This window comes from Paramisgurnus dabryanus, chromosome 18 (assembly GCF_030506205.2).
Source record: "Paramisgurnus dabryanus chromosome 18, PD_genome_1.1, whole genome shotgun sequence".
Lineage (NCBI taxonomy): Eukaryota > Metazoa > Chordata > Actinopteri > Cypriniformes > Cobitidae > Paramisgurnus > Paramisgurnus dabryanus.
The window spans coordinates 6,244,942-6,270,441 of record NC_133354.1 but is presented as its reverse complement, the minus strand read 5'-3'; the positions used below and the strand labels follow the sequence as shown (position 1 = coordinate 6,270,441).

The following is a 25,500-nucleotide window of genomic DNA, read 5'->3' as shown; positions in this document are numbered from 1 at the left end:
GATGCTAAGGACTTCTTTTGGACAATTTTCTCAATATTTAGATTTTTTGCAACCTCAGATTTTCAAATAGTTCACTGTCAAAACTCCAACTTCAAAATGTTCTTCCAACAAAGATAATTAAGTAACTTAAACAAAGATCAATTCAAAGGGGGTCAATTCATTATTTTGTGTTCACTGAATGAAAAAAAGCATAATCATCCAGCTAACAAATATTATTTTGTTGACTGGACTTAAATATATAAGTTTTTGTACAATTCGTTCACCCAATTTGCCAAACTGAGTAATCTGAACAAGCAAAAAAAATTTGTCTGAATGGTTCCCAGCATGCATTGCGACATGTTCACTTCTTTGGTTAATATTTACTAAAAAAGATGACTGTGTTAATGTTTGCGGGATTTATTTATGTTGTTATGTTGTTAACTTTATGGCTGGAGTGGTGTTTATAAAGCCGCAATATACACTAGTCAACATCCGAAGTGGATCAAAACCTTTAAAAAAAGTTTATATAAAACCAATCCCTAATACCCATTCTTGTCTTAGGACAAGTTTGATAAACCTTTTTGATCCACTTCAAATGTTGACTAGTATAGTTGAGAAGACTTAACAGGGCTCAACGCAAACATTTTTTATACTGGCCCGGTTGGGCCAGTGGTTCAGGTTTTCACTTGCCCTGCCAAAAGTTTCCCTGCCCCCCCCCCCCCCCTAATAAAAAATGTCAGTGTCACATATTTAAAAAAATAATAATTCAAAAGTCAAATATAATTGTATACATATACAACAGACATGTTCCAACAAAAAAAGGCTCCCAACTTTCCTGCTTTACTTGTAAACTGACAGCCAACTTTGCAAAATATCTGAACATCTGCTTCAAGATGTTAAATTATATATATATTGATGAAAATATATTTTAGTGACTGAGGGTGATGCACTGGCCCGATCGGGCAAGTGACAATACTTTTTACTGGCCCGAACATCTCTCACACTTGCCCCGGGCCACCAGGAAGTCCTTTATGTTGAGCCCTGCTTAAATCACTAGTTGACTAAACACAGAAATTTTCTTATTGCCTAATCAGTTTGGCTCAACTTGTTGGTTTTTCTCAGTAAAATGGGTTAGGCTAACTACATCATCAAAGAGTTGAGTAAACTCAAATAAGCTGTGCAGCAAGCCTTGAAAATTTAAGTTAAGTCAACTTTATTTTTTACAGTGTTATATCTCGGCCAAATATTGTACTGTCCTAAAAATCTATACATTAATGAAAAGCTTATGTATTGGGCCTTTATGACTGGTTTGTAGTCCAGGGTTCATCGTTCATTACTGTGTTTTAATTTGATATATAGCATTAATTTGAATAGGAATTCAATGCAGTAATTTATGTAAGAATGGTTTTGCTTATCTGTCAGGATTGTGGTAATGAGGGTTAATTTTGGGGAATCACTGAATGCCATTTTCACTTCCAAAACACTGAAGTTAAAGCAGGAGAACAAACAAAACATTTCTTCTTTTTTTCTTGTTTGGCCGGTTGCTTTGTTATTAATGAAGTAGGAAATGTCAGTCTTTAGAAATCATGGGGAATCCCTTTGTAACCAATAGTTATTTGAGTAAACCTGGATTATATCCAACAGTAGTATACAACATTTAGGCTATGATGTTACATTCAACCAACCATAACTAATGTTTAAAGGATCTAACAGAAACTGAGTATTTCTGGTGTAGTCAACAATATAAACCCTGTTTATCTTTCATCTTTGACTTTGACCCACTGATTCATAATGCTATGACTTTTCTCTGTCTTTGTTGTATCTAAATAATGACAACAAAAACTGAATTTAATTTCATCTGTTTGCCAGTCTTTGTTATTATGAAAGGCTTTGTCTTCTTTCTCTTCATGATAATAGTTCAAAATCACCCACTTCCTGCACCAAACACATCCAGAAGACGAAGGGTTATCCTCTCTTTGCGGGAAACACACACTTCCTCTTTCACTGCCAGTTAAAGCTGGGTGTCATTTCACAGAAATGAAAGTTAAATGATAACAGCGAGTGAATTAAAGTGAAAGTAACTTGAGGGGGAGAGAGAGAGAGAGAGAAACACAAAAGAAAGATTATCAAAAATAACATTTTAATAAAACAAGTATGTTCAGTTTTTAAACAAAACAAAAACTACAAAACTGATCTGTTGTAATAGACGGTTTACATAACAGCAGGCTGATGCCAATAAAATCATTTACGAGTAGCTACTACATTTCCTGTAACAGTAAAACCAAAACTATGTGTTACTCCCATCAGAAGTACTTTGTATCGCAATTATGAATTCTTATCACATTATTATTCTCTCTACTGGGAATACAAAACAAACAACATTGTGAAATGACTTTGACTGGCAGCTAGGTGTATATACAGTGTGTCTCAGTTCATACCACAATTTCAAAGAAAGGAGAGCTGTAAGAGTTTAAGATCTGTCCCTAAGATAAAGTACAGGAATCTGAATCCTCCTGGATGATGTCCTTCCTATCATAAAATGTTTCTTCTTCCATTTCTCCATCAACTGAAGTTCATGTTTCAGACTTGTCGTCTGATTTGTGGATAAGATTCAATACCGTCCCAACTTTGTTCTCCAGACCCGGACATTCTCCCGGATGTGACATAACTAAAATCCTGCACGTCTGACGCTCCTTTAGAAACATCCCGAGGGTTTCGTCCAAGTCCCTGTTTCCCTCTTTGTATCCATCAAGGATCACTAAACAGTCTGCTGATCCCAGAAGCATCTCTTTGATGTCAGAAACGTCTAATGGTGTTTCTTTGGGAATGTTGCATCTGACCAACTTGAAAAATTCGCTATTAGCTCCTCGGCAGTCTACCGAAACAACCAGCTGGAGCTCTTTGATGTTCCAGGGGTCTATAGAGAGACTCTGAGCCCAGCACGATGACAGAATTTGGGCTGTGGTGGTTTTTCCGCTTCCTGGTTTTCCCAGCAGGAGAACTGTTTGTCTTTTATCAGGAAAAATAGAGCTGATGTTTACAGCCTGGCCTTCCCTGAAATGAAGAAATGGTAATTGAGTTTAATGTGTGCATATTGTTAATGCAGCTGCACTGTGAAAACTTTCTGTAGAATTACTGACAGCTGTTACTTACTGTAAAATAAAATGTATGTTATTTACTGGCAACAGTTTGTTAAAAAATAAATGAACATTAAACATTAACAAGTCTTTATCTTTACAGAATAAAACTAAAATAACAGCCTCGTGCAAAGCATTCTGGGAACCAAAATCTGAAGGAAAAAACATAAAAAAGTTGATTTCTAGTTCACAGAATGTTTTGCCTCTCAATCTACAGTAAATTACTGGCAAATAACTGCATAGCAAATTTTTTACAGTGTGTATCTCCTCTCAATTGTGTCTTTTTTAATGTGTAAGGTGTTTATACTGTACTCATGTTTAAATACCAGCTTAAAGCAATAGTTTACTAAAAACTGAAATTTGTTCAAAACATGCATAAAGTTTTTTTTTGGTCTGCTGAACACAAATGAAGATATTTTGAAAAATGTTTATAAACAAACAAATGACTTCCATAGTAGCTTTTCCTACTATGGAAGTTGGTGGTGCCCCAGATCTGCATGGTTAACATTCTTCAAAATATTTCATTTGAATTTAGCAGAACAAAGACATTTATACAACTTCAGTAATTAAATGATGAAAAAATTTAAAGTTTTCGGTAAACTATGTTTATCTCACGGAAATTCGTGTTATAGACACAACATTTTTGATTAATGTATGCATGCTGTTGACACAAATTTCTGCTGTTTTTCGTGCCACTGGAGCACAAATGTCTTTTTCATGGAACACAGCACGAAATTCTAGAAACCTGTGGCACGACTTTCTGTATTGTGTCATTTTATATTTTGTTTTCTCAGTGTTTTGTCCCTTTTTTTTTTTTTTTACATTTTCACTTGGGATTAGGGTTAGAATCACTTTCTGCGACATCCTAACCCAAACCCCAACTCCAGGCAAGAATAGTTTTAAAAGCGGACGAAAAACATGTAGAAACCAATCCATAAAATTACATCCTAACGCAAACCCCAAATCTAACCCCAAGTGACAATGATTTAAAAATAGGAAAAACAATGAGGAAAAAATATAAAATGACACAATACAGAAAGTCGTGCGGCAGGCATGAAAAACTGTTTATAGAAATTCGTGCAAAGTAACAAAGTAACGCATTAAGTTACTTTTTTGGTCAGTAACTTAATATTGTAATGCATTACTTTAAAAAGTAACTTTCCCCAAACACTGGTTGAGAAGACTTACTAGTTGAGTAAACATAGAAATTAGCTTATTGCCTAATCAGTTTGGTTGAACTTGTTGGTTTAAGTTGACATTACTCAGTGAATTAGGTTAGGTGAACTACATCATACAATTGTTGTGTAAACTCAAAAAAGCTGTGCAGCAAGTTGCCTTAAAAGTTGAATTTTCTATTTTTTACAGTGTTGTATCTCGGCCAAATATTGTACTGTCTTAACAATCTATATATTAATGGAAAGCTTATTTATTCATATAGGTTCAATTTCAAAAAGTGGGCCTTTTATGACTGGTTTGTAGTCTAGGGTTCATCATTCATTACTGTTTTAATTTGATATATAGCATTGAATTTAATATGAATTCAGTGCAGTAATTTATGTAATAATGGTTACACGAATTTCTAGAAACCTGTGGCACGACTTTCTGTATCGTGTCATTTTATATTTTGTTTTCTCATTGTTTTGTCCTATATTTTTTACCAGTTTTGCTTGGGGTTAGGGTTAGAATCACTTTCAGCGACATCCTAACCCAAACCCCAACTACAGGCGAGAAGAGTTTTAAAAGCGGACAAAAAAACATGTAGAAACCAATCCATAAAATTACATCCTAACGCAAACCCCGAATCTAACTTTAACCCCAAGCGATAATGATTTAAAAATAGGAAAAACAATGAAAAAAAATATATTAAATGACATGATGCATAAAGTCGTGCCACAGGCACGAAAAACTTTCTAGAAATTTGTGCTGTGTGCCATGAAAAAGACATTCGTGCTCCAGGGGACTGAGGACTGAAGCTGTGTCCGAAATAGCCTCCTAACCTCATTCACTATTTCCTATTAGTCTACACTAATATACTTGGAGAAATGAATAAAAAGGAGTGACACTTGAGCTCGCTAATAATCTCCACTATGATTTCGAACAACATTAATAATGGGGTCTATTTCGGACACAGCCTCAGATTTCTTCCTAAAAATTACATTTGTGAAATGAAAACAAATTGGGGAACTGATAAACTGTGAAGAGGACTGAGCTATAAATGAATGTAAACAAGTGTCAGATCATTTGATCTTGGGAAAATTGAATGAGAAATGTTAAAGTTCATATACATCTGATACATGATACATCTGACTTTAGCTTTTCAACGTGAATACATTTTGAGATTTCTCTGGAAAATGCAGAAGAGACATGCATGAGATTACTGGACTAACTTTAGGTCTAAAATATCTGAGAAACACATCACTTAATCTCAATGTCCTCTATGAGACACCGCTGAGATATTAAAGAGATCCGTTATATTGTGGTTCTGTGGTAGTCTTGAAGAAGAAGATAAACATGTTTGTCAACTTCTTAAGAATACTGACTGATATTGAAGGAAGTTGTTTCCACAGAAACACATGAGTAACACCATTGATGTTTTTATGATGTTTTATGTGTTGGTGATTCACACTCATTCACATTCAGACTACCTGAGTTGAAGCACATGTGGCAGCACGTTACTGCAATATGAAAGCAGTCTGGTCTTCATCTCTGTATCGGTGATGGGTTGTGAATATCGCTGTGTCAGGGCGTCTCTAAGAGTCTGAAGTTTTTCCGCATGCTCTGCACAAATCCAGGAAAAACAAAGTGTCAAATGTCAAAAAGCAGCTTAAAAGAGAACATGTGTCTTATGACAAGCATCCAGCTATCAACCATCTGCTCAGTGATTCACAATCATATGAGACTTCCAGATGTGCCTAAAAGCATTCTCTGGCAATTTACATGGACTCATCACAGCATACTTTAACCCAGAAAATTGTATGCTTTGCAGTTTTGAAAGTGATCTTACTGTATAACAGTTGCAAAACTTTTACAAAACCAAGTATCAGCAGGGTCACTGTGAAATGGGCCCAAATGTTTTTGATGACGGAGATCCTATGGATTAATGCATCAGACTGCACTCTTAAAAATAAATGTTGTCTAATAGACGTCCAAACACAGCCCAGTGTCTAAAATTTTCGCTATCAGTGAAAATATAATAGCCCAAAACTAAAATAAATTAATAAATAAAACCTTGTAATCATAAAAACCTTGCTTACATGATCAAAAAATCTGGAATCTGATGGTGCAAAAAAGATCTAAATATTGAGAAAATCGCTTTAATTTTTTTTCAAATTAAGCTCTTAGCAACACATATTACTAATGATAAATACATTTTTTTTTCAGTAGGAAATTTACAAAATATCTCCAATGAACATGATCTTCACTTAATATTCTGTGGCAATAATTTTGACCCATATAATGTATTGTTGGCTGTCCCTACAAATAGATGGTGAAATGACAGCAATTACTTGCTAGGGAGAACCGAAAATGGTTCTTCTGTAGCATCGCTGTGAGTTCTAGCACCTTTATTTTTAGAAGTACATATTTAGATTTTACTGTAAGTGACATTTGAATGGATTTAAATAAGGAAACTGGTAAAAATTGATTATACAGTTGTGGACAAAAATATTGGCCCCCTTGGTAAATATGAGCAAAGAAAGCTGTAAAAATATATCTGCAGTGTTTCTCCATTTTTTTATTTTTTATTTTTATTACAAAAATGCAATGTTTCATTAATGAAAAATATTTGAGCAACATGATCTCACAAAGTTCCGTGGGATAGTCATAGAATTTTGTGCTCATTTTTCCGTGGCATTCTCACGGATCTCTGCATTTTTCCGTGGCCCTGCTACGGACTGTCTTTTCCGTGGAATTTTCACGGATTGGTTACTCAACTGCTTTTTCCTATTTTCAAACCATTTTCGCTTTGGTTTAAGGTTAGATTTGGTGTTTGCGTCAGTATGTTACTTTAACTATTGGTTTATACTATTTTTTTCTGATTTATTCTTTTATATTTTCCAAACTTTAAACAATTGTCGCCTGGCGTTGGGGTTAGAGTTGGGTTTGGGTAAGGATGTCATTTCATGTAAATCTAACCCTAAACCGAAGCAAAAATGGTAAGAAAATTGGACAAAACCAACCCGTGAGAATGCCACGGAAAAAGACAGTCCGTAGCAGGGCCACGGAAAAAAGCGGAGATCCATGAGAATGCCACGGAAAAATGAGCACAAAATTCCGTGACTATGCCACGGAAATTCGTTGATTTGAAAGTGTGTATGGGGGATCACATTAAAAAAAATTCCTTAAATACACGTTGGCCACAATTATTGGCCATTTGGAAGGATAACAGCTTAGAGTCTTGTATTATAATATCTGATGAGATTAAAGAATTCATGTCAAGTGATCTTAGATTATTTCACCAGACCCTTCTTATGTTGCTGCTCTCTTCAGTAATTTTTTATGGTTCAGGTCAGAGAACTGGGATGTTATGAAAGGACCTTGATTTGGGCTCAGTGACCCATTTTTTGTTGGTTTAACCCTAACCCTAACATCAAAATCAATGTCATGATGAAAGATTTAACCAAGACCTTTTATAAGATTTCTAGCAGAACAAATCAGGTTTTGAATTCTTTTTCTGTTGGTATTTGATATAATCCATGACGCCATGTATCTGAATAAGATGCCCAGGACCTCTGGTATAAAATTAGGTTCAAAACAATGAAGGTCTGGCAGTATACTTACATTTAGCAGACACTTTTGTCCAAAGTGACTTACAAATTAGGTAGCAGTGGTAGGAAAAGCCATGTTTCTGAATAACAGAACCCAGGGATGTCAGAAAAGAGAAGTGGTCCAAACACTGAGCCTTGAGGTACCCCGGTACTGAGACGCTGGGTTTCAGAGACGTCACCTCTCCAAGATACTCTAAATCAGTGGTTCTCAATTCCAGTCCTCAGCCCTCCCCCTCGTAGAACATTTTAGATGTCTCAATACATCAAAACACCTAATTCAATTCATCAGCTTGTTAGTGTGTTAATTAAAGAGGCTGATGACTGAAATCAGGCGTTTCATAAAAGGAGACATCTAAAACATTCTGGGAGGGGGGGGGCCCGAGGAAACACTGCTCTAAATGACCTTCCTGAGAGATAAGACCTGAACCATAGTAGTGCCGTTCATTTAACTGTAGACATGGAGAAGTCTTTAATCCCTGTGTGCACCAAAGCCATCGTACATTTTTGTAGCTCCAGAAATCCCTGTCTTCCTGAAACGCACAGATTTTGTACAAAGCTCATCGATTTGAAAAGCTCTGTGTTCCTGAATGACCAGTTAATATATACGTTGTAATGGGCCTGAATATATCTGACGTCAGGTGGAAATGTGACGCTCATTACCATGTTTGAAAGATTCGGTCACAATGCAATGCCAACAGGAGTTAACTTACAGGCTGAGTCCAAGCGGGAGGAATTATGATAATGTCGGACTTTTCTACATCACCAATCCTAGGAAGTAAACTGTTGCCTACAATCCATGTGTTTGTTGTAGTCCAAGAAAAGAGATTTACATTGGAGTCGTTAACTCGCATCATCGTTTACTTTGGGGTTTGTACCTTTTGCATACATTTAACATGTACAAATACACACTTACACACCAAAGGAAATGTAAAATTCTGAATCGGACCATAGTTGCTTTTTAATATCAATGGGAATATACTTCAGAGATTTTTTACTCATAAAAATATCTAGGTGGGCCAATAATTGTGTCCAGTGTGTATTAGCAAAATAAATGTATTTCATAGTGTAATCCCCCCCACACTTTCAGTTGTTTTAATTTAATGAAACCTCAATTTTTTTTAAATTTAAGCTCAAAATGAGAAACAATGTGGATTTATTTTCCCAGCTTTCTTTGCTCATATTTACCAACAGGGCTAATATGTTTTGCCACAACTGTATAAAATTTGATTAAAATCAGATTTTGGCTACAAACAGTACTGTTTTATTCACAATACTTCCCTTCAGAGAATACTGTGGTAATACCAGAATTTTGGCAGGAGTACCATAATATAACATGAGTACATATCTCCACCCGGCCTGGAGCAAAACGTCTCAATGACACATAAGAGCGGGAATTCATTTTATTCTTAGAATATTTCCTGTTTTGACTTCTATAACAAGCTTTACCATTAGATCACTTCCAGTGCATAAAACATCACAGATACAGTCGCCAATAAAAACACAAATATGCATTCATAATAAGGAACATGCTTTACCTTCCCGTGTGATGTCACATGGATGCGGTGTATTCTCATATATTGTCAGTAAACCTGGAAAAGAAGCGCCAAACATCCTTTAATAGGTCTTTTGTGATGCATGCGTAAATAATGACTAAATTAGTATTTTTGTTTTGAACTGTTCCTTAATATACACTATTAGTTATGTGTTTCTGTCGCTCAATGGGTAAAGCGTTGCATTAGCAGCGCAGAGGTCATGAGTTTGATTCACAGGGAGGGAATTCATTGTCAATGATGTCCTGCTTTATAATAATGATCATAACAAACATTGAATCAGCAAATATCAGCAGTGTGAGAAGTAAAGAAACTCACAGTCATTGTTTGCAGTGGTTTGTGGGAACGGAGGTGGACATTTCAATGATTTACTTCTTTTGTCTTTCTGGCCTGTGTACAGATGAACACATACAGATGTTTGGGAATTCATGCATGATCACTTATTGAAAAGAGGAAGTGAAAGAGTTTTTTGCATGGTAATCACTTTATAATCTTATTATCAGTATATCTCTTGAGGAAAGGCAACACAAGGTTATTTTATTTATTACGGTCAGTGACTCAGTGACGTTCCTGTTTCTGCACATTACACTGTAGAAAATATTTGGCCACAAAATCAACGGGTCAGAAAAACATTTTTAAAAAACTACTCGAGCTGTCAACAAGTATTTAGAGATGATTTGTTGTTAAATTAAAAACAGCATAACGCATTAAAACCATACAATTATAATCACATTAGTGTAGCAAAGTCAAGCACTGAATTAAAAAGTGCCAAATATAGACACAAATATTATTAAAGCCAAAAATATAATGTTTGTTTCTGTATCATTGAATGAAAGGGCAACACAGTTAAACTCTGTAAACATTAACTGAACTGAAAATTTTGTGTACATTTTGTGTACAAACATGTCTTGTGATTTCTCTGTTCTTTCTTGTATCTGTCTGTGGTTTTTTTCATGAATGCATGAGCAAGCTCATGTGTGCGATGTAATGCATGAATGATATTATTCACATGTGTCAGCTTATATAACCTGCTTTCTGTTTACTGTAGATACTGGATTAATAAATGTTTACATCTCATATAGTGTTAATAAAAGATTGTTGCTCTCGGTTATAAGCCTATAACGTATGGGAGCAGTTGTTATGGTATGACGATTATGGGTCAATAAAAGGTTTCTTCCTGTTCCTACATCTTCATTCTCTGGATGTGCAAAGTGTTTTATGAAGGTAACTGAAACCATCTAATGAAATGTCCCGCTTTAAAAATGTTAAGAGTTGGCACGTGAGATGAAATTACGTGAAAGTGACTCACTGTCACCTGACATTACATGCAGATACTGATTTCTCATGATGATTCAAGTATCACTGTCATGTTAATGTAATGTAATACAAAGCACTTTTTCAGTAGTGAAATGAGCTCAGTAAACAGGTGATGGTATAATTGGGAATATAATTCAAGTACCGTTTTTTCTTTTGCGGTAAATGATGAAGATGAAGACAATGACCAGTAAGACCACTATCACAGATCCGATCCAAACATAATGATGAGAAGAACCAGCAGGAATTTCATCTGAAAACACACAAGATCTGCTGTTAAACTGAGATGTCTGATCCGACTGTATATTAAACATGACATGAAATGTAGTTATGCGTCTGTGGGAACAATTGTGTGATTTTATTCTGCGGAACTACAGTATACCAAAAATTAAAACGCTGGATGAAAGGAAATTTGAAGTGTGTGATTGTGTTATTGTTAGTTACTGGAATGATCCGATATATATGATTCTTGAATATTTAGGATTACTGTCAGGAAAATGGTCAAAAAAGCTTTCATTGGGGCAGTAATTTGGTACCCATATGTTCCTCTATCTGAGGTTTTAATATAAACTCTAATAGATGTAAAGGTGTCATTTTTAAAAGGGTACTGCAGCAGTGACTGTCATGATCTTGCCTTCCTGTCTAAGTAATTTATCAGACTAATCTCACAGACAGTCGTGTTATAGTCAGGCAAAATTTGATCAATTTATTTGTGTCCATGGCAAGAAATTTAGCTTTTTTCCAGCATTGAGCACAAATTTCTTTTTCATGACACTCGCACAAATTTCTATTAATAGATTTTTGTGTGCGTTGCACAAATTTCTTTTCTTTTCGTTTCATTTTATGTATTGTTTTCTCATTGTTTTTTTTTTCATATTTTTTTTACCATGTTCGCTTGGGGTTGGGGTTAGAATCACTTTCTGTTACATTTTTAGACATCCTAACCCCAACTCCAGGCGAGAATAGTTTTGAAGTGAAAGAAAAACATGTAGAAACCAATATATAAAAGTATATCCTAACCCCAACTCTAAGCGACAATGAATTAAAATATGAAAAAATAAGAAAACAATGAATAAAATGAAATGAAAAAGAAAGTTGTGCCATGGACACGAGAAACTATAGAAATTTGTGCGAGTGTCACGAAAAAGACTTTTGTGCTCAAGGCACATAAAAAAGTTGAATTTCATGCCATCGACAGGAATAAATTGATCAAATTTTCCATGACTATAACACAACTTTCCATGGAATCATGTTGTAATTTATAGTTGTTCATTGTCATGTGGTTATGATGGTACCCAAGTTTTGTGTGGTAGCACATGGCCTTTTTTATTTGGGCCATGTGCTTCCATGTCTTGTTTATGCCCCTGCCCCCCTCTTCTCTTTGTTAGATCATCCCATTATTGTTTGATTAGTTTCCACTGTTCCTTAATTTGTTTCCATATATAATGCCCTGTTGTCTAGCGTCTGGTGCTCATGCGTTATATGTATGAATTATTGTATATGTCCCAGGATCATGTGCTTCATGTCATCTGTCAGGTCTCCCCGGATCGCATAGACCGGCTTGTGTCCATTCCGTGTTTCATTTCTGTTTGTGATGCCAAGTTTTTTATAGTCAGTCCTGTCTAGTCTGTTTTATTTCTAGTACTGTTTTCCCCATCATGGAAATGGTTTTTGCTTTATGGTTGTATTAAAATTAAAGTCTTGTTTCGTGTTTCTTAACCCTCGTGATTTGAGTTCATGACAGTGAAGGGACCATTTTTCTTGACATTGTATTGGTGCTGTAAAATATTTAAAGCTCATGCTAAAACTACAATATCAAAATGAAAAGATTATGGGGGTGGTTTCCCAGACAGGGCTTATCATAGTCCCAGACTAAAATGCATGTTTGAGGTGCCTTAATTTAAAATCACTTTTTGCATCTTGCATCTTTTGCATGCTGTTGTTTTGTCTCAAGATGCATACTACTAGTATTGTTTTTGTAAGGTTTGCTTGTAAAACTACTTAAATATCCAAATATATCTATGGCTTATTCCTGGATCAATCTAAGCTCTGTCCCGGGACTGACCCTATGGCCCAGGACTAGGCCTTAGTTATTTTGGGAACTGTAAGTTTTACAAGCAAACCTTACAAAAAAACAATACTGGTGTGCATCTTGACACAAAACAATGGCACTGATATATGTTAAGATATGTAAGGGCAAGTGTTGTTAAATTAAGGCAGATCAAACATGCATTTTAGTCGGGGACTAGGATAAGCCCTGTCTTGGAAACCGACCCCTACATGTTTTATCAGCACAAGTTTAGCAGATAAACCCTTGATTTAAAGTAAAACATCATGCTAGGGATGGGAAGATTACCGGTTTCACGATTAACCATGATAAAATGTCCTGACGGTTAGTATATCGTTTAAAATGTAATTATCATTACAACCGTGTTTGATTACCGTGATTTTGAAAACTTGCGGTAAATCCTGTCCAGCCAGAATCAGCTTGACGCTGGCGCACGCATGCAACATTGGGTTTTGCACGAGAAGGCGTGGCGGATGCAGTAACAGGTGCACTGTGTTTTAATGCGTTGCTTATATGTGCATTTGATGTTCTTATTTAAGCTACTGTTCATTAAAACAGGTTCATACATCTCAGGGCTCCATGTTAATGTTCATTTAATGCAGGGGTGTCCAATACAACCAGTCGATCGCAAATGCAATGCCGGTAGATCGCCTATTGAGAGTGCAGTTACTGCCAGGCATGGTAAAACAGTGTAGAATTGCGAAAAACCTCATCTACTACCGAGCTAAAAACACACGTAAACAATCATGTTTTGCCGCCGGAATCCTGCCAACATGGCGGAAAGGGGGAGGAGCTTTGTATCATGACGACAACTCCTCATTCTCAATAAGTTAATAACTGTGTATGCTGCTCCAGGCCTCCACGAGCTTCGGAAAGCAAAGCGCCAAATTGGCATTATGGTTTTAGAAGTCTTTTTGAGTTGTTGCGCATTTCTTCTCAAGTGTGTTTTTATAAATCTTATGCCTGCACGCTGCAGCGGAGTCGTCTAACTTCCAAAATTTGGATGCGCATACATGCTGGAGTTGATCCACACGTACGGTGTATGTGCCGGCGATTGATCGACCAACCGAACGAGAGAGAGAGAGAGAAAGAGAAAGAGAGAGAGATGCTTCTGATAATGTTGTCAGTTTATTTCATCAAAACCGCATCTCCGCTATTCCGCTATACGGACTCCGCATGTACTCAAGGATTTTTTTTAACTCCTCAAAAAGAATGGAGTAATGATGACAGCCCTTAATTCAACGTAGAGATAGTCCTCCTAACACAAATTTAAAGTGTTATTAAAAAATGTAACAGTGTTTTGTTAAAAAATGTTTTTTAGCAGGTAGGTCTTGTCTGCTTTATCATTTTAAAAGTAGATTGCCACACAAAAAAAGGCTGGATACCCCTGAATAAATGTTTATGCTTTAAAAAGTGCATTTAGCTGCTAATTGTATTTGTTGTTTGCTGATTTTCAAAAATAAAACTTGAAAACATAAAAAATGTTTTCAGTGTGTGTATCAGTTCTTTTTGAACATTTCCATCTCAATTTAAGAAAACCATGATAATATTGATAACCGTGATAACTTTGGTCACTATAATCATGATATGAAATTTTCTAACCGTCCCATCCCTACATCATGCATTAAACAACTTGAAAAACATTCACATTGTCTGATCTGAAACCTGCTAGAAAAACAAAGTAATATGAATCTGAGCATCTGATTTATCTTGGTATGTCGTATTTTACGCCCTCTCACCCGGGGGAAATCCATCAATGTGTTGTCAAGGAAAATCTGGCCTGCACAAAACATATAAGCATCGGAAAACAAAGGCGACTTTCATATAAGTAGGCAGATACTCGCTGCTAGATTTCCTGTAACTCGCTACTCCTACACATCTCATTTTTAGTATTACTTCGATTCGATTTATGGAAAGTTTTATATAAAAGATCCAACTCACGTGGGATAATGAAGGTGGTCGTCTGTCTGACTTTCCCCTCGGTGAGAAACGAGCAGGTGTAGTTTCTCACCAGGTCTCGTCTCACTGTCAGTCTGCTGGTGATGTTGATGAGATCTTCATCTGTGACGTGTGTGCTTTTACTGGATTTCTCTGTGAGGTTTACGGTTTGTCCATCGCTCCAGAGAACCTCTGCCAGCGGGTATCCCGCAAACTCGCAGGACAATTCCACCTCATCTTCAACTTCTGTTTTTCTCAAACTTTTCTTTATTGGAGTATTAAGCGCTACAAACGGAGAACCAGATGATATTGCTTTAGAAAAACACACATTTCTAAATCCTCATGGGTTTGATCCCAGGACTTTGGATAAAAGTGTCTGCCAAATGCATGCATGCATGAAATCAAAGCAAAAGCAGTATCCCATAATGCATTGCAGCAGTTAACTACATATCACTCATTATTTGCATTTATACAATTTATACAAAAAAGACAAAGTTTGAAGTAAATCTGTTCTTAAAAATGCTGCATGTTGGACAAATCAAGTTCACTTTTAATCTTTTGAGCAAGTGTTTAATCTCACCTGTAACGCTGAGCGTGATGTGTTTGTAGTCGACATCATCTTGCTGATATTTCACCACACACTGATATGTGCCCGAATCTTTAATCCTGAGCTTTTTCAAGTGTAATACAGCTCGACTTTGACTCAGCTGCTCGTGGATCAGCTGAGCTCGATCTCTGAACACAACATTGGTGTAGTTCTGCTTTTCTTTGCCTCTCTCATATCGATAGACATTTATTTCAGGCAGAGGTTCAACTTTGTCCCATATAACCAAGAGGTCAGACAGACTTTTGACTTGTGAGAACAAGCAGACAAGTTTGACTTCACCGTGTAGCTCCGACTCGTACGATTTCTGCTCTACATCCACTGTGAACAGACCTGAAGAGAGAGATTTCACCCAATGGTTAAACTTATAGAGACATAAGACCAGTGTTGGGCAAGTTACTCAAAAAAGTAATTCATTACTAGTTACCAATAACATCTTCAATCATGTAATTAGATTACTGCTTAAATTACTCCCCATAAAGTATTTTATTACTTTCTAAATCCTGCTTAGTAATTGATACAACGGTAGGCTTGAAACTATGGAAGCATATGGGTAGCATAATTCAATTTAGAATGTAATATGCAATATGACAATGCAATATGTAAAATGGCAATGCATTTCTGTATTTAAGTTCACATTTTCCATGCTTGTATGTGCAATGCTTGGTGCAAAATAAAAATGAAAATGTAATACTTTAATTTACATTTTCCATTTTCTACAGCCCTGTTTTAAATACATATTTTAATGCTTTAGAAGTTGCAAAATTAAAATGGAAATGTATTACCCGAACTGGTATAATGTGTTTCACATGGTCAAGCAAAAACTGTAGCAAAATTATAATTTAAATGTAATTCTCCCTAAATGCATTTACATTTACAGGTGGGAAACTTGGGATTGCATTTTCATTTACATAGAGCGCAACGGATGTAGCAAAATTAAATTGGAAATGTATTAGCTGGATTGATTAGATGTGCTTTACATGGTCAAGCAAAAACTGTAGCAAAATGATCATTTAAATGTAATTTTCCCTGAATGCATTTACATTTACGGGTGGGAAACTTGGGATTGCATTTTCATTTACATAGAGAGCAACGGATGTAGCAAAATTCAATTGAAAATGCATTCCGAGTTGACCACGCCCCCGCCCCGTGAATCACTGCGTCAAGGCGGGCCAACAACTCCCATTGCCTGGCCTCTCACGTGGGAAACATGGCGGCAGCAGGGCTGATTGAGAGTGTTATATTCGCTGACCGATTAAGTGAAGCATAAACAGAGAAATATTAGTGTTTATGGAGATTATTACGTGTCTGTAGGTGACAGAACAGCGTTGTTTGGTCCTCTCACCGAATTGTGGCCATTATCAGACGCTGACAACTGTTTGGTCACTAGTTTGGTCACAACATACGGGGATCAGTGAGCGACCCCTCACCAAATGGCATATCCTGTTGGCCTTTGATGTAAAAGCACCTGTTTATTGCAGTATGTATGCGGTTAGATTTGTCAAGCAGCCGTGTTGTGCTTTCACACTCTGTTTGCAGTTCGCTGCAGCTGCTGACCGCTGCTTTTGCCTATAAAATGATCGTGTGATTGACACTTCCTGCGGAAAAGCGCAAAAACAATATAACAGATCATCCTTTTTTTTCACAAATCAAAATACTTTAGATATTATTTGATAGACTAGTAAGTGTGGATTAATGATGTTTAAAATCTTTAGCCTGGTGGTCAGGACATGAATGGACCAAATCAGCAGATTAGCAAAGGTTTATTTATCTCCACATATATCATAAATAAAAATTAGCAGTGTAACGTTGCGATATACTTCTTTATATTTCCTACTATGTATATATGATTTCCATATTATAGACGAGAGTATTCAACGGCAATAAACATCTCATATGGCAATAAATATAATAAACATAATAAATATTTTTGGCAGATTGATTACGGTTTATTTTACCCTAGGTTTTTTTTCTTTGACCATCACAGTTCAAATAAAAAAAAAACCTAGGGTAATACAAACCGTAATCAATCTGCCAAAAATATTTATTATGTTTATTATATTTATTGCCATATGAGATGTTTATTGCCGTTGAATACTCTCGTCTATAATATGGAAATCATATATACATAGTAGGAAATATAAAGAAGTATATCGCAACGTTACACTGCTAATTTTTATTTATGATATATGTGGAGATAAATAAACCTTTGCTAATCTGCTGATTTGGTCCATTCATGTCCTGACCACCAGGCTAAAGATTTTAAACATCATTAATCCACACTTACTAGTCTATCAAATAATATCTAAAGTATTTTGATTTGTGAAAAAAAAGGATGATCTGTTATATTGTTTTTGCGCTTTTCCGCAGGAAGTGTCAATCACACGATCATTTTATAGGCAAAAGCAGCGGTCAGCAGCTGCAGCGAACTGCAAACAGAGTGTGAAAGCACAACACGGCTGCTTGACAAATCTAACCGCATACATACTGCAATAAACAGGTGCTTTTACATCAAAGGCCAACAGGATATGCCATTTGGTGAGGGGTCGCTCACTGATCCCCGTATGTTGTGACCAAACTAGTGACCAAACAGTTGTCAGCGTCTGATAATGGCCACAATTCGGTGAGAGGACCAAACAACGCTGTTCTGTCACCTACAGACACGTAATAATCTCCATAAACACTAATATTTCTCTGTTTATGCTTCACTTAATCGGTCAGCGAATATAACACTCTCAATCAGCCCTGCTGCCGCCATGTTTCCCACGTGAGAGGCCAGGCAATGGGAGTTGTTGGCCCGCCTTGACGCAGTGTTTCACGGGGCGGGGGCGTGGTCAACTCAGAATGCATTTTCAATTGAATTTTGCTACATCTGTTGCTCTCTATGTAAATGAAAATGCAATCCCAAGTTTCCCACCCGTAAATGTAAATGCATTCAGGGAAAATTACATTTAAATGATCATTTTGCTACAGTTTTTGCTTGACCATGTAAAGCACATCTAATCAATCCAGCTAATACATTTCCAATTTAATTTTGCTACATCCGTTGCGCTCTATGTAAATGAAAATGCAATCCCAAGTTTCCCACCTGTAAATGTAAATGCATTTAGGGAGAATTACATTTAAATTATAATTTTGCTACAGTTTTTGCTTGACCATGTGAAACACATTATATCAGTTCGGGTAATACATTTCCATTTTAATTTTGCAACTTCTAATGCATTAAAATATGTATTTAAAACAGGGCTGTAGAAAATGGAAAATGTAAATTAAAGTATTACATTTTCATTTTTATTTTGCACCAAGCATTGCACATACAAGCATGGAAAATGTAAACTTAAATACAGAAATGCATTGCCATTTTACATATTGCATTGTCATATTGCATATTACATTCTAAATTGAATTATGCTACCCATATGCTTCCATATGAAACGGCTCATAAGATAAGGTCCAATTTTCACTATTAAGTAATTTTGCCTCAATATACTCCTAATTATTGCTCGTTAATATTTAGTAAAGTAGATGTTAAGTTTAAGTATTGGTAGGAATTGGGTAGGATTAAGGAATTGCAAACTACACAAGAGTGTTACCATTATTCTTATTAACTCAAAGTATTTAAAGTGAGAAGGATACATAAAAAACATTAACGCATAATAGCACATTAACGTAAATTCATTTAAACGACACTCATTTTATTAACGTGCGATTAATGCAATGCACAATTTCTCAATTTTAAATTGAGTAAACGTCATCAAACGTCTAAAATGATCTTTATTTGTAAGTTTTAGAGGTGTACCATCCTAAATGCTTAACTAAAACATAAAGGATGCGTGTCAATCCACTTGTGTGTCTGAAATTTTGGTTTGGGTTTTATAAATAAAGTGCAAGACTTGCTTGATTTTAAAATGGTTGTTAAGAGAGATAAAATTCAGGACCTGATTAATGTAAAAAGTGTTATTAAGAAAAAAGTTGAACATATATTAATATTGTTTTTAATAATTAAAACTAGTTAATTAAAATTAGTTTTACTGTACCAGTTCTTTAATCCAAAATTATTTTTGCTGACTCTTTCACTAATAATTAAACATACATTTGCATAAAGCATCCATATTTGCTCATGCTTATGTTGATTAAAGTCTTAAAAACTTTAAAAAAGTGTTAAACTAAGGTAAATATAGAACAGATGTCTGATTAAGTTGCGATTAATCATAAGTTAACTCATGACAATCATGCAATTAATCTAGATTCAACATTTTAATCGATTGACAGCCCTGATTTTAACCTTAGACTTTAATAATCCCTTCTTTTACTTTTCAAGGAAAAAGTAATTAAATTACAATAACTAATAACTTAGTAACTAGTTACACCCGACATTGAATATGAGTTACTCCCATAAAAACCTATCATAAGTAACCTTAGGTATCTTGGTGAAAAATACAGATTTTTAGTCTTGTTTATATGTAATTTACATTATTTTTACTCCGCCTTAAATGTTTCTTTTATGCAAATAATTGCATTACAAAAAGAAAGCATTAAAATGAATGTGCATACTGCAGCTTATGTTAGGATGTCAGAAATGAAGAAGAGAAAACAGACGAACCTGAGACAGCCAAACAGAGGAGAGCCTGACACATCAGCACCAGCGGTCCCTTCATCACCTCCTGCTGAATAAACATCACCATTCAGACATCACAGAAGATCTGACAGGCAATAAACAAGTGTCTTGTGTTAGTGAATCTGTGGGCAGACTGATTGTGAGTCAGCAGTTAATAAAAAACCTCTCACTTCCTTATTTACAAATGCCAGAAAACACCATCATCAATAAGAGTGACAAAGCAAGTTCTGTTGCTGGTAAAGTTACGTGCACGACTTATGAATTGGTTTTGGTGTTATACACGATGATTCATCAAATCAACCGATTCATTCTTGTGAAAATCATCAGACAGCTTAGGGAAAATAAAACTTAACAACTTAAACTATTTGTATAAGTAGATGTGTATACCCTGGGTTTAAACCCATGAGATCTTGAACTATCAATGCAATGCAGTACCACTGAGCTACAGAGGAACAGGCTTACATTGTATCTGAACCCCTGACATTTACATTAATAATAATGATGACAGAAATACATAAACACAATAGTACCAAATGAGAACTTTGTTTAAATGAAATGTCTTATAATCTTTAAGGTTTGATCTAAAGGCTTTTTCAGATTGTTTCTTTACCAAACTTTATTTAAAAAATTAAAGGACAATAAAGGAAAAAGTATACACATAAAACTCCTTGACACTGTTTAAAAGCATCCCTGAAGTGTGTTTAAAGATGACCAAGCAGGCAGAGAGACAGGCAACACAAATCTGACTATAATCTGAAATCCTAAATGGACTATTAAAGGAATTAAAGAATGAGAAAATGTGTCGCTATCCAAACCTTTGACTGTTTCTGCATGCATTAAAGGGGCCATGGCACAAGACTTTTTTTAAGATGTCAAATATATCTTTGGTGTCCCCAGAGCACATATGTAAAGTTTTAGCTCAAAATACCATATAAATAATTTATTATAGCATGTTAAAGTTGCCACTTTATAGGTGTGTGCAAAAATGTGCCGTTTTGGTGTCTTTTAAAATGCAAATGAGCTTATGAAATTCAAACACTGATCACAATGATGGTGGTTTGTTGCAATTAAAACTCAATTGTGCTTTTCTCTGCACTAAATGGCAGTGCTGTGGTTGGATAGTGCAGATTAAGGGGCGGTATTATTATAATAAGAGCTTCTTATCACACACAAGGAGAGCCAAAAACTAAGTTACTGAGTTGATTTTTTTTTACATTTTCTGGTTTGATAGAAGCACTGGGGACCCAATCATAGCACTTAAACATGGAAAAAGTCAGATTTTCATGCCATGGCCCCTTTAATTTGTATGATTTTCTTAATTTTCTCCCTATGATCAGACAGCTATTAAAACACACACGCTATCTGTAGTCTATTACTAAGAAGAATAGTATGTGACACAATTTCTTTCCCATGATAGAGAGAATTGCATCTTCACAAGACTCATACTGATCTAATGACATCACAAAGAGTCATGATGCCGGAAACTACTTACTTTGAAGATTCCCCCTCAGGTTGCTTTAGGTTATGTTGAAGGAAATAAATAATGTTTTGCGCAAGTTAAAAAACCCTTAAGTAACAACCACATCCTTACTACATAAACACACTCTTTTTTTTTCTTCAAAAATAACACCACCACACACGCACCCACGCACGCAGGAACACACATGCGCGCATACACTCACACAATCATCTTGGTTTTTAGTTACAGGTGTGCATTATAACCCAGTCACAAAGATCCAACTTCAAGTATCTCATGATGATAATAATGCTTACGTTTCAATATGACTTCCAGTAACTCTTGAGTAACTCGGGGGGTAATGCGTGCATGACTCACTTCAGGACAGTATGGGGAAAGTTAAATGCGATTATATCAATCTCATCTTTTCTGGGGGTTTGTGATAAACTGACATGACCCATCGATTTACCAAACCACCACTCAACTATACAGTTAAGCGTACCCAATTGAAATACTCAAAAAGGGAAGAGTCTGGTTGTCAAATATTTTCCTCGCGTGAAAATTTCTCACATTTATTTTTGAAAGGCTGTTTTTATATAGATGCATAAAGTCCTAGACCACTAACACTACACACAAACACACACACACATTTAGAGGGATAGTTCACCCAAAATTGAAAATTATGTCATCTTTAACGCACACAAACCAAACCGTTTGTGAGCCCCACTGACTTCCATAGTAGGAATTAAGGGCGTTTTCACATTAGCACTTTTGGTGCGCACCCGGGTTCGATTGACATCAGAGTTCGGTACATTTGGATGATGTGAACGCTGTCTTCCGAATTCGGGTGCGCCCCCGCGAAACGTACTTGAGTCCGCTTAAAAAGGGTGGTCTGGGGTCCGGTTCATGTGAACTCCAGATCGGTTCGCTGCTAATGTGAGCGCAATCGTACCAAATCGCGGAAGCGAACCACTGTTAATTACGTATTATATGGAATTTCCCACCAAAACAGAAGCATAGAATGCTTGCTTGACTTTTGTTCTCATTTTTTTAAACCTTTGGTTTTGTTTTCAAAGAAATAATACAGAAACGCACTTGCGTCTGTCTGCCCCAAACATACTAAAGTCGTTTCGATGACAACGGGCTGTCTGCCGATGTCAATTTTTACGGAGGCATTCAGAAATCATCGCTGTGTCCCAAATCGCCTACTTCCATACTATATAGTAGTCAAAGAGTACGAGAAGTAGTGCTTTTCGCCTACTATATAGTATGGAAGTATGCGGTTTGGGACGCAGCCCATCTCTTGTCGTCTTCTCGTTTACAGCGGTTACCAAGCAACATGAGAACGCGCCGGCTGCAGCTTGATGATGCAAGCGTACCGCGGTTCGAATGCAAAAATAATATGTGAACACAGTCCATGGGGGGCATGGGGAGGGGGGAGCAATCGAACTCGGGTTCGGACCAGGCAATCGCACCAAATGTGAAACCGTCCTAAGAATACTTTGGAAGTGAATGGGGCTCATGAACGATTTGATTACGAACATTCCTTAAAATATCTGTTGATCAGAACAAAGAAATTTATACAGGTTTGTAACTACATTTTAACAAGAATTTTCATTTTTTGGGTGAACTTTGCCTTTAAAGGTGCAGTGTGTAGGATCTCTTGACAGAAATGCAAAATAATATACAAAACTATATTATCAGTGGTGTATAAAGACCTTTTTATAATGAACCGTTATGTTTTAATTACCTTAGAATGAGACGTTTTTATCTACATACACCGAGGGTCCCCTTACATGGAAGTCGCCATTTTGTGCCACCATGTTTCTACAGAAGCCCTTAATGGACTTTTTTACGAAGTTGTCTCCGTCGATGACATGTTTTTCCAGTGGCGGCTACTGTAGCTTCTCTATGCATTTCAAAAGCAAAGGGTGAGCAATGGATAGAGCCGTTGGTTGCAATTCGCAACCTCACCACTAGATGCTGCTCAAATTTACACACTGCACCTTTAAGAGTTCTTCTGTCAGACTAACATGTAAAGTTTGTTTAAGAAATTTCTAAAATTTTAAATGTGTAATTATTCCAGGCAACTGTGAGTGTACAGTGATGGTATCAGACTGTATAAACATTGCACTTTTACACAATAAATATAATCTCTCAAAAAAATAATCTCTCAGAAATAAAGTTACAAAGTCATTGGGTGGTACCCTTTGAAAAAGTATATGTGTACCTAAAGAGTGCATAATAGTACCTCACTGATATATATCTGTACCTAAATGATACATTTGAGCAGGGTGTGTTTTGCTTGGGGGATTATACCCCCTCTGGTCTTTATATCACTACCTTTGATTAATTATTTTTTATCCTTATTAGAGCGTCCAACTCTGATGACGGACCGGAACGGTTCAAATCTTGCTCAGGGCAGGTGTGAGTAGGACTGGTAAGTAATTTTAATACATATTTTATTTCAACTGTCACAAAAAACAGCTTAATATCCTGAATAATCAATATAAACACATGGTATCATTTATTTTCATAAATGTTTGAAAACACCCCCCACCCTGATTTTTTCCACAAATCACACCCTGCAAATGAGGACTTTTTAAAGAGCATCGTCCCAGTGACAACTTTTGTGCCATTTTTTTCTGAGTATGTCCTCTTATGCATTTTAAAGAATATTATATAATGACACATGCCTAAAAATATCAAGAAACCATGTCCACAGTTATGGTATAAATTATGGTAATACCAGCATCCAGGGTATGCTTTATAAGTTGCATCTACCACAAACATTTAAAAATAAAATCAGTGCTTACAAAATATAACAATGCGATGAATATAAACCTTGCTTACAGATCAAATAAAATCAATCTGATTCCATGCAATAATTCACAAACTTACTGAATATAAACATTGTTTCTGTGCATCATTACGCAATATTGTAAATGTCAACAGTTTGATTTCAAAAGAAAATGGTGTAGAAATGTAGCTGGCAGGAAAAACCACATTCAAGTAAACCACACAGTAGAAAGCCTTACAAACAACTCCAGTGTGTTACACAAGAATAAAAACTAACACAAATAAGCATAATAGATCTGATTCATATTTCAATATGATTAAAGATTAAGATGATGAAGTTGTTTACTTACTAAATTGAATGTCTGTAAGCGTTGCGTCTTGTTTATGTGACTCTTGAGATAAAGAGATCCCTGTGTTTGATCTACACTGCAGTGTTTCTTCTCATAAATGCGCTATTAGTTTGCGCTGCTTCTCGTGCTCATTGGTGTGACGTAATGCACGTGCTAGGCGGCGCGTTTGAAATGTTGCCTTGCGGAAAAAGTGGACGTGATTTGTTTCATTCACACGCGCGTGTTCAGATCACACCGAGAGTTTCCTTACTGGACTTGAAATCATCAGACTCCAGTAAATCTTGTCAGGAAAACACAATGACATCTTTGAGATTTTATCTCGTGTCGTCTGTCATTATTTCAAACTAAATGGGATGAAAACGGGGAATTTATTCATGAAACGTTGAAATAAGTTTGTTGACGTTTGCCAGCAGGGTTACTTCTTATTAATACTGTATTTTTGATATGATAGTGGATCTTACACAAAATATGTTTTATATTTGTAGTTTTGAATGCTTTGTCCTAAGAGAGTCCTCAGTTTTGGATCATGACTTTAGTTTTTCTTCCTCGTTTGTTTGCTTTGGGTGCTTTACAAAATCAAATAGTTTCATTTTGACCAAAAGATATTTAACAGGAAAATAGTATCACTTTTCCTTGCTCCATTCAGTACAGTGACACAAAAAAATGAGCCTGATTCAGATGTGAAGTCCATACTGTAGTCTAAAGTTGATAATTCACCCAAATATAAAATTGTCATATTTACTATGAAGGAAGCAATTTCATCCTTATCTTTAGTGTCAAAATTATTCCCTACTGAAAAAAACAGCTAAAACCAGCATAAACTGGTTTAGTTGGTCTCCCTGTCTAGCTGTGTTTTTTTCACTTTTTAAGTTGGTAGCTGGACTTAGCTGGTCAGGTTGGAAGATCAGCTGACCCACCAGC

The 25,500-nt window shown here is 36.0% G+C and overlaps 1 protein-coding gene across 3 annotated transcripts; it reads right to left on the bottom strand.

Moving 5' to 3' along the window:
* Positions 1–2,102: 2,102 nt before the first annotated feature.
* Positions 2,103–24,778, bottom strand: LOC135721454 (uncharacterized). 3 transcript variants are annotated; one of them, XM_065243705.2, is made up of 9 exons: positions 24,580–24,778; positions 19,960–20,020; positions 15,333–15,689; positions 14,756–15,037; positions 10,892–10,999; positions 9,751–9,822; positions 9,418–9,471; positions 5,762–5,894; positions 2,103–3,033 (listed from the first exon to the last, which is right to left on the bottom strand). In XM_065243705.2, the coding sequence occupies exons 2-9, from the start codon at positions 20,012–20,014 to the stop codon at positions 2,553–2,555; spliced, it is 1,542 nt and encodes a 513-aa protein (XP_065099777.1). In that variant the 5' UTR covers positions 20,015–20,020; positions 24,580–24,778; the 3' UTR covers positions 2,103–2,552. The 3 variants fall into 3 exon arrangements, with proteins under 3 accessions (XP_065099777.1, XP_065099774.1, XP_065099776.1); XM_065243702.2 differs by having other exon boundaries at positions 19,960–20,059; positions 24,580–24,777; XM_065243704.2 differs by having other exon boundaries at positions 19,960–20,023; positions 24,580–24,777.
* Between the last annotated feature and the right edge of the window lie 722 nt (positions 24,779–25,500).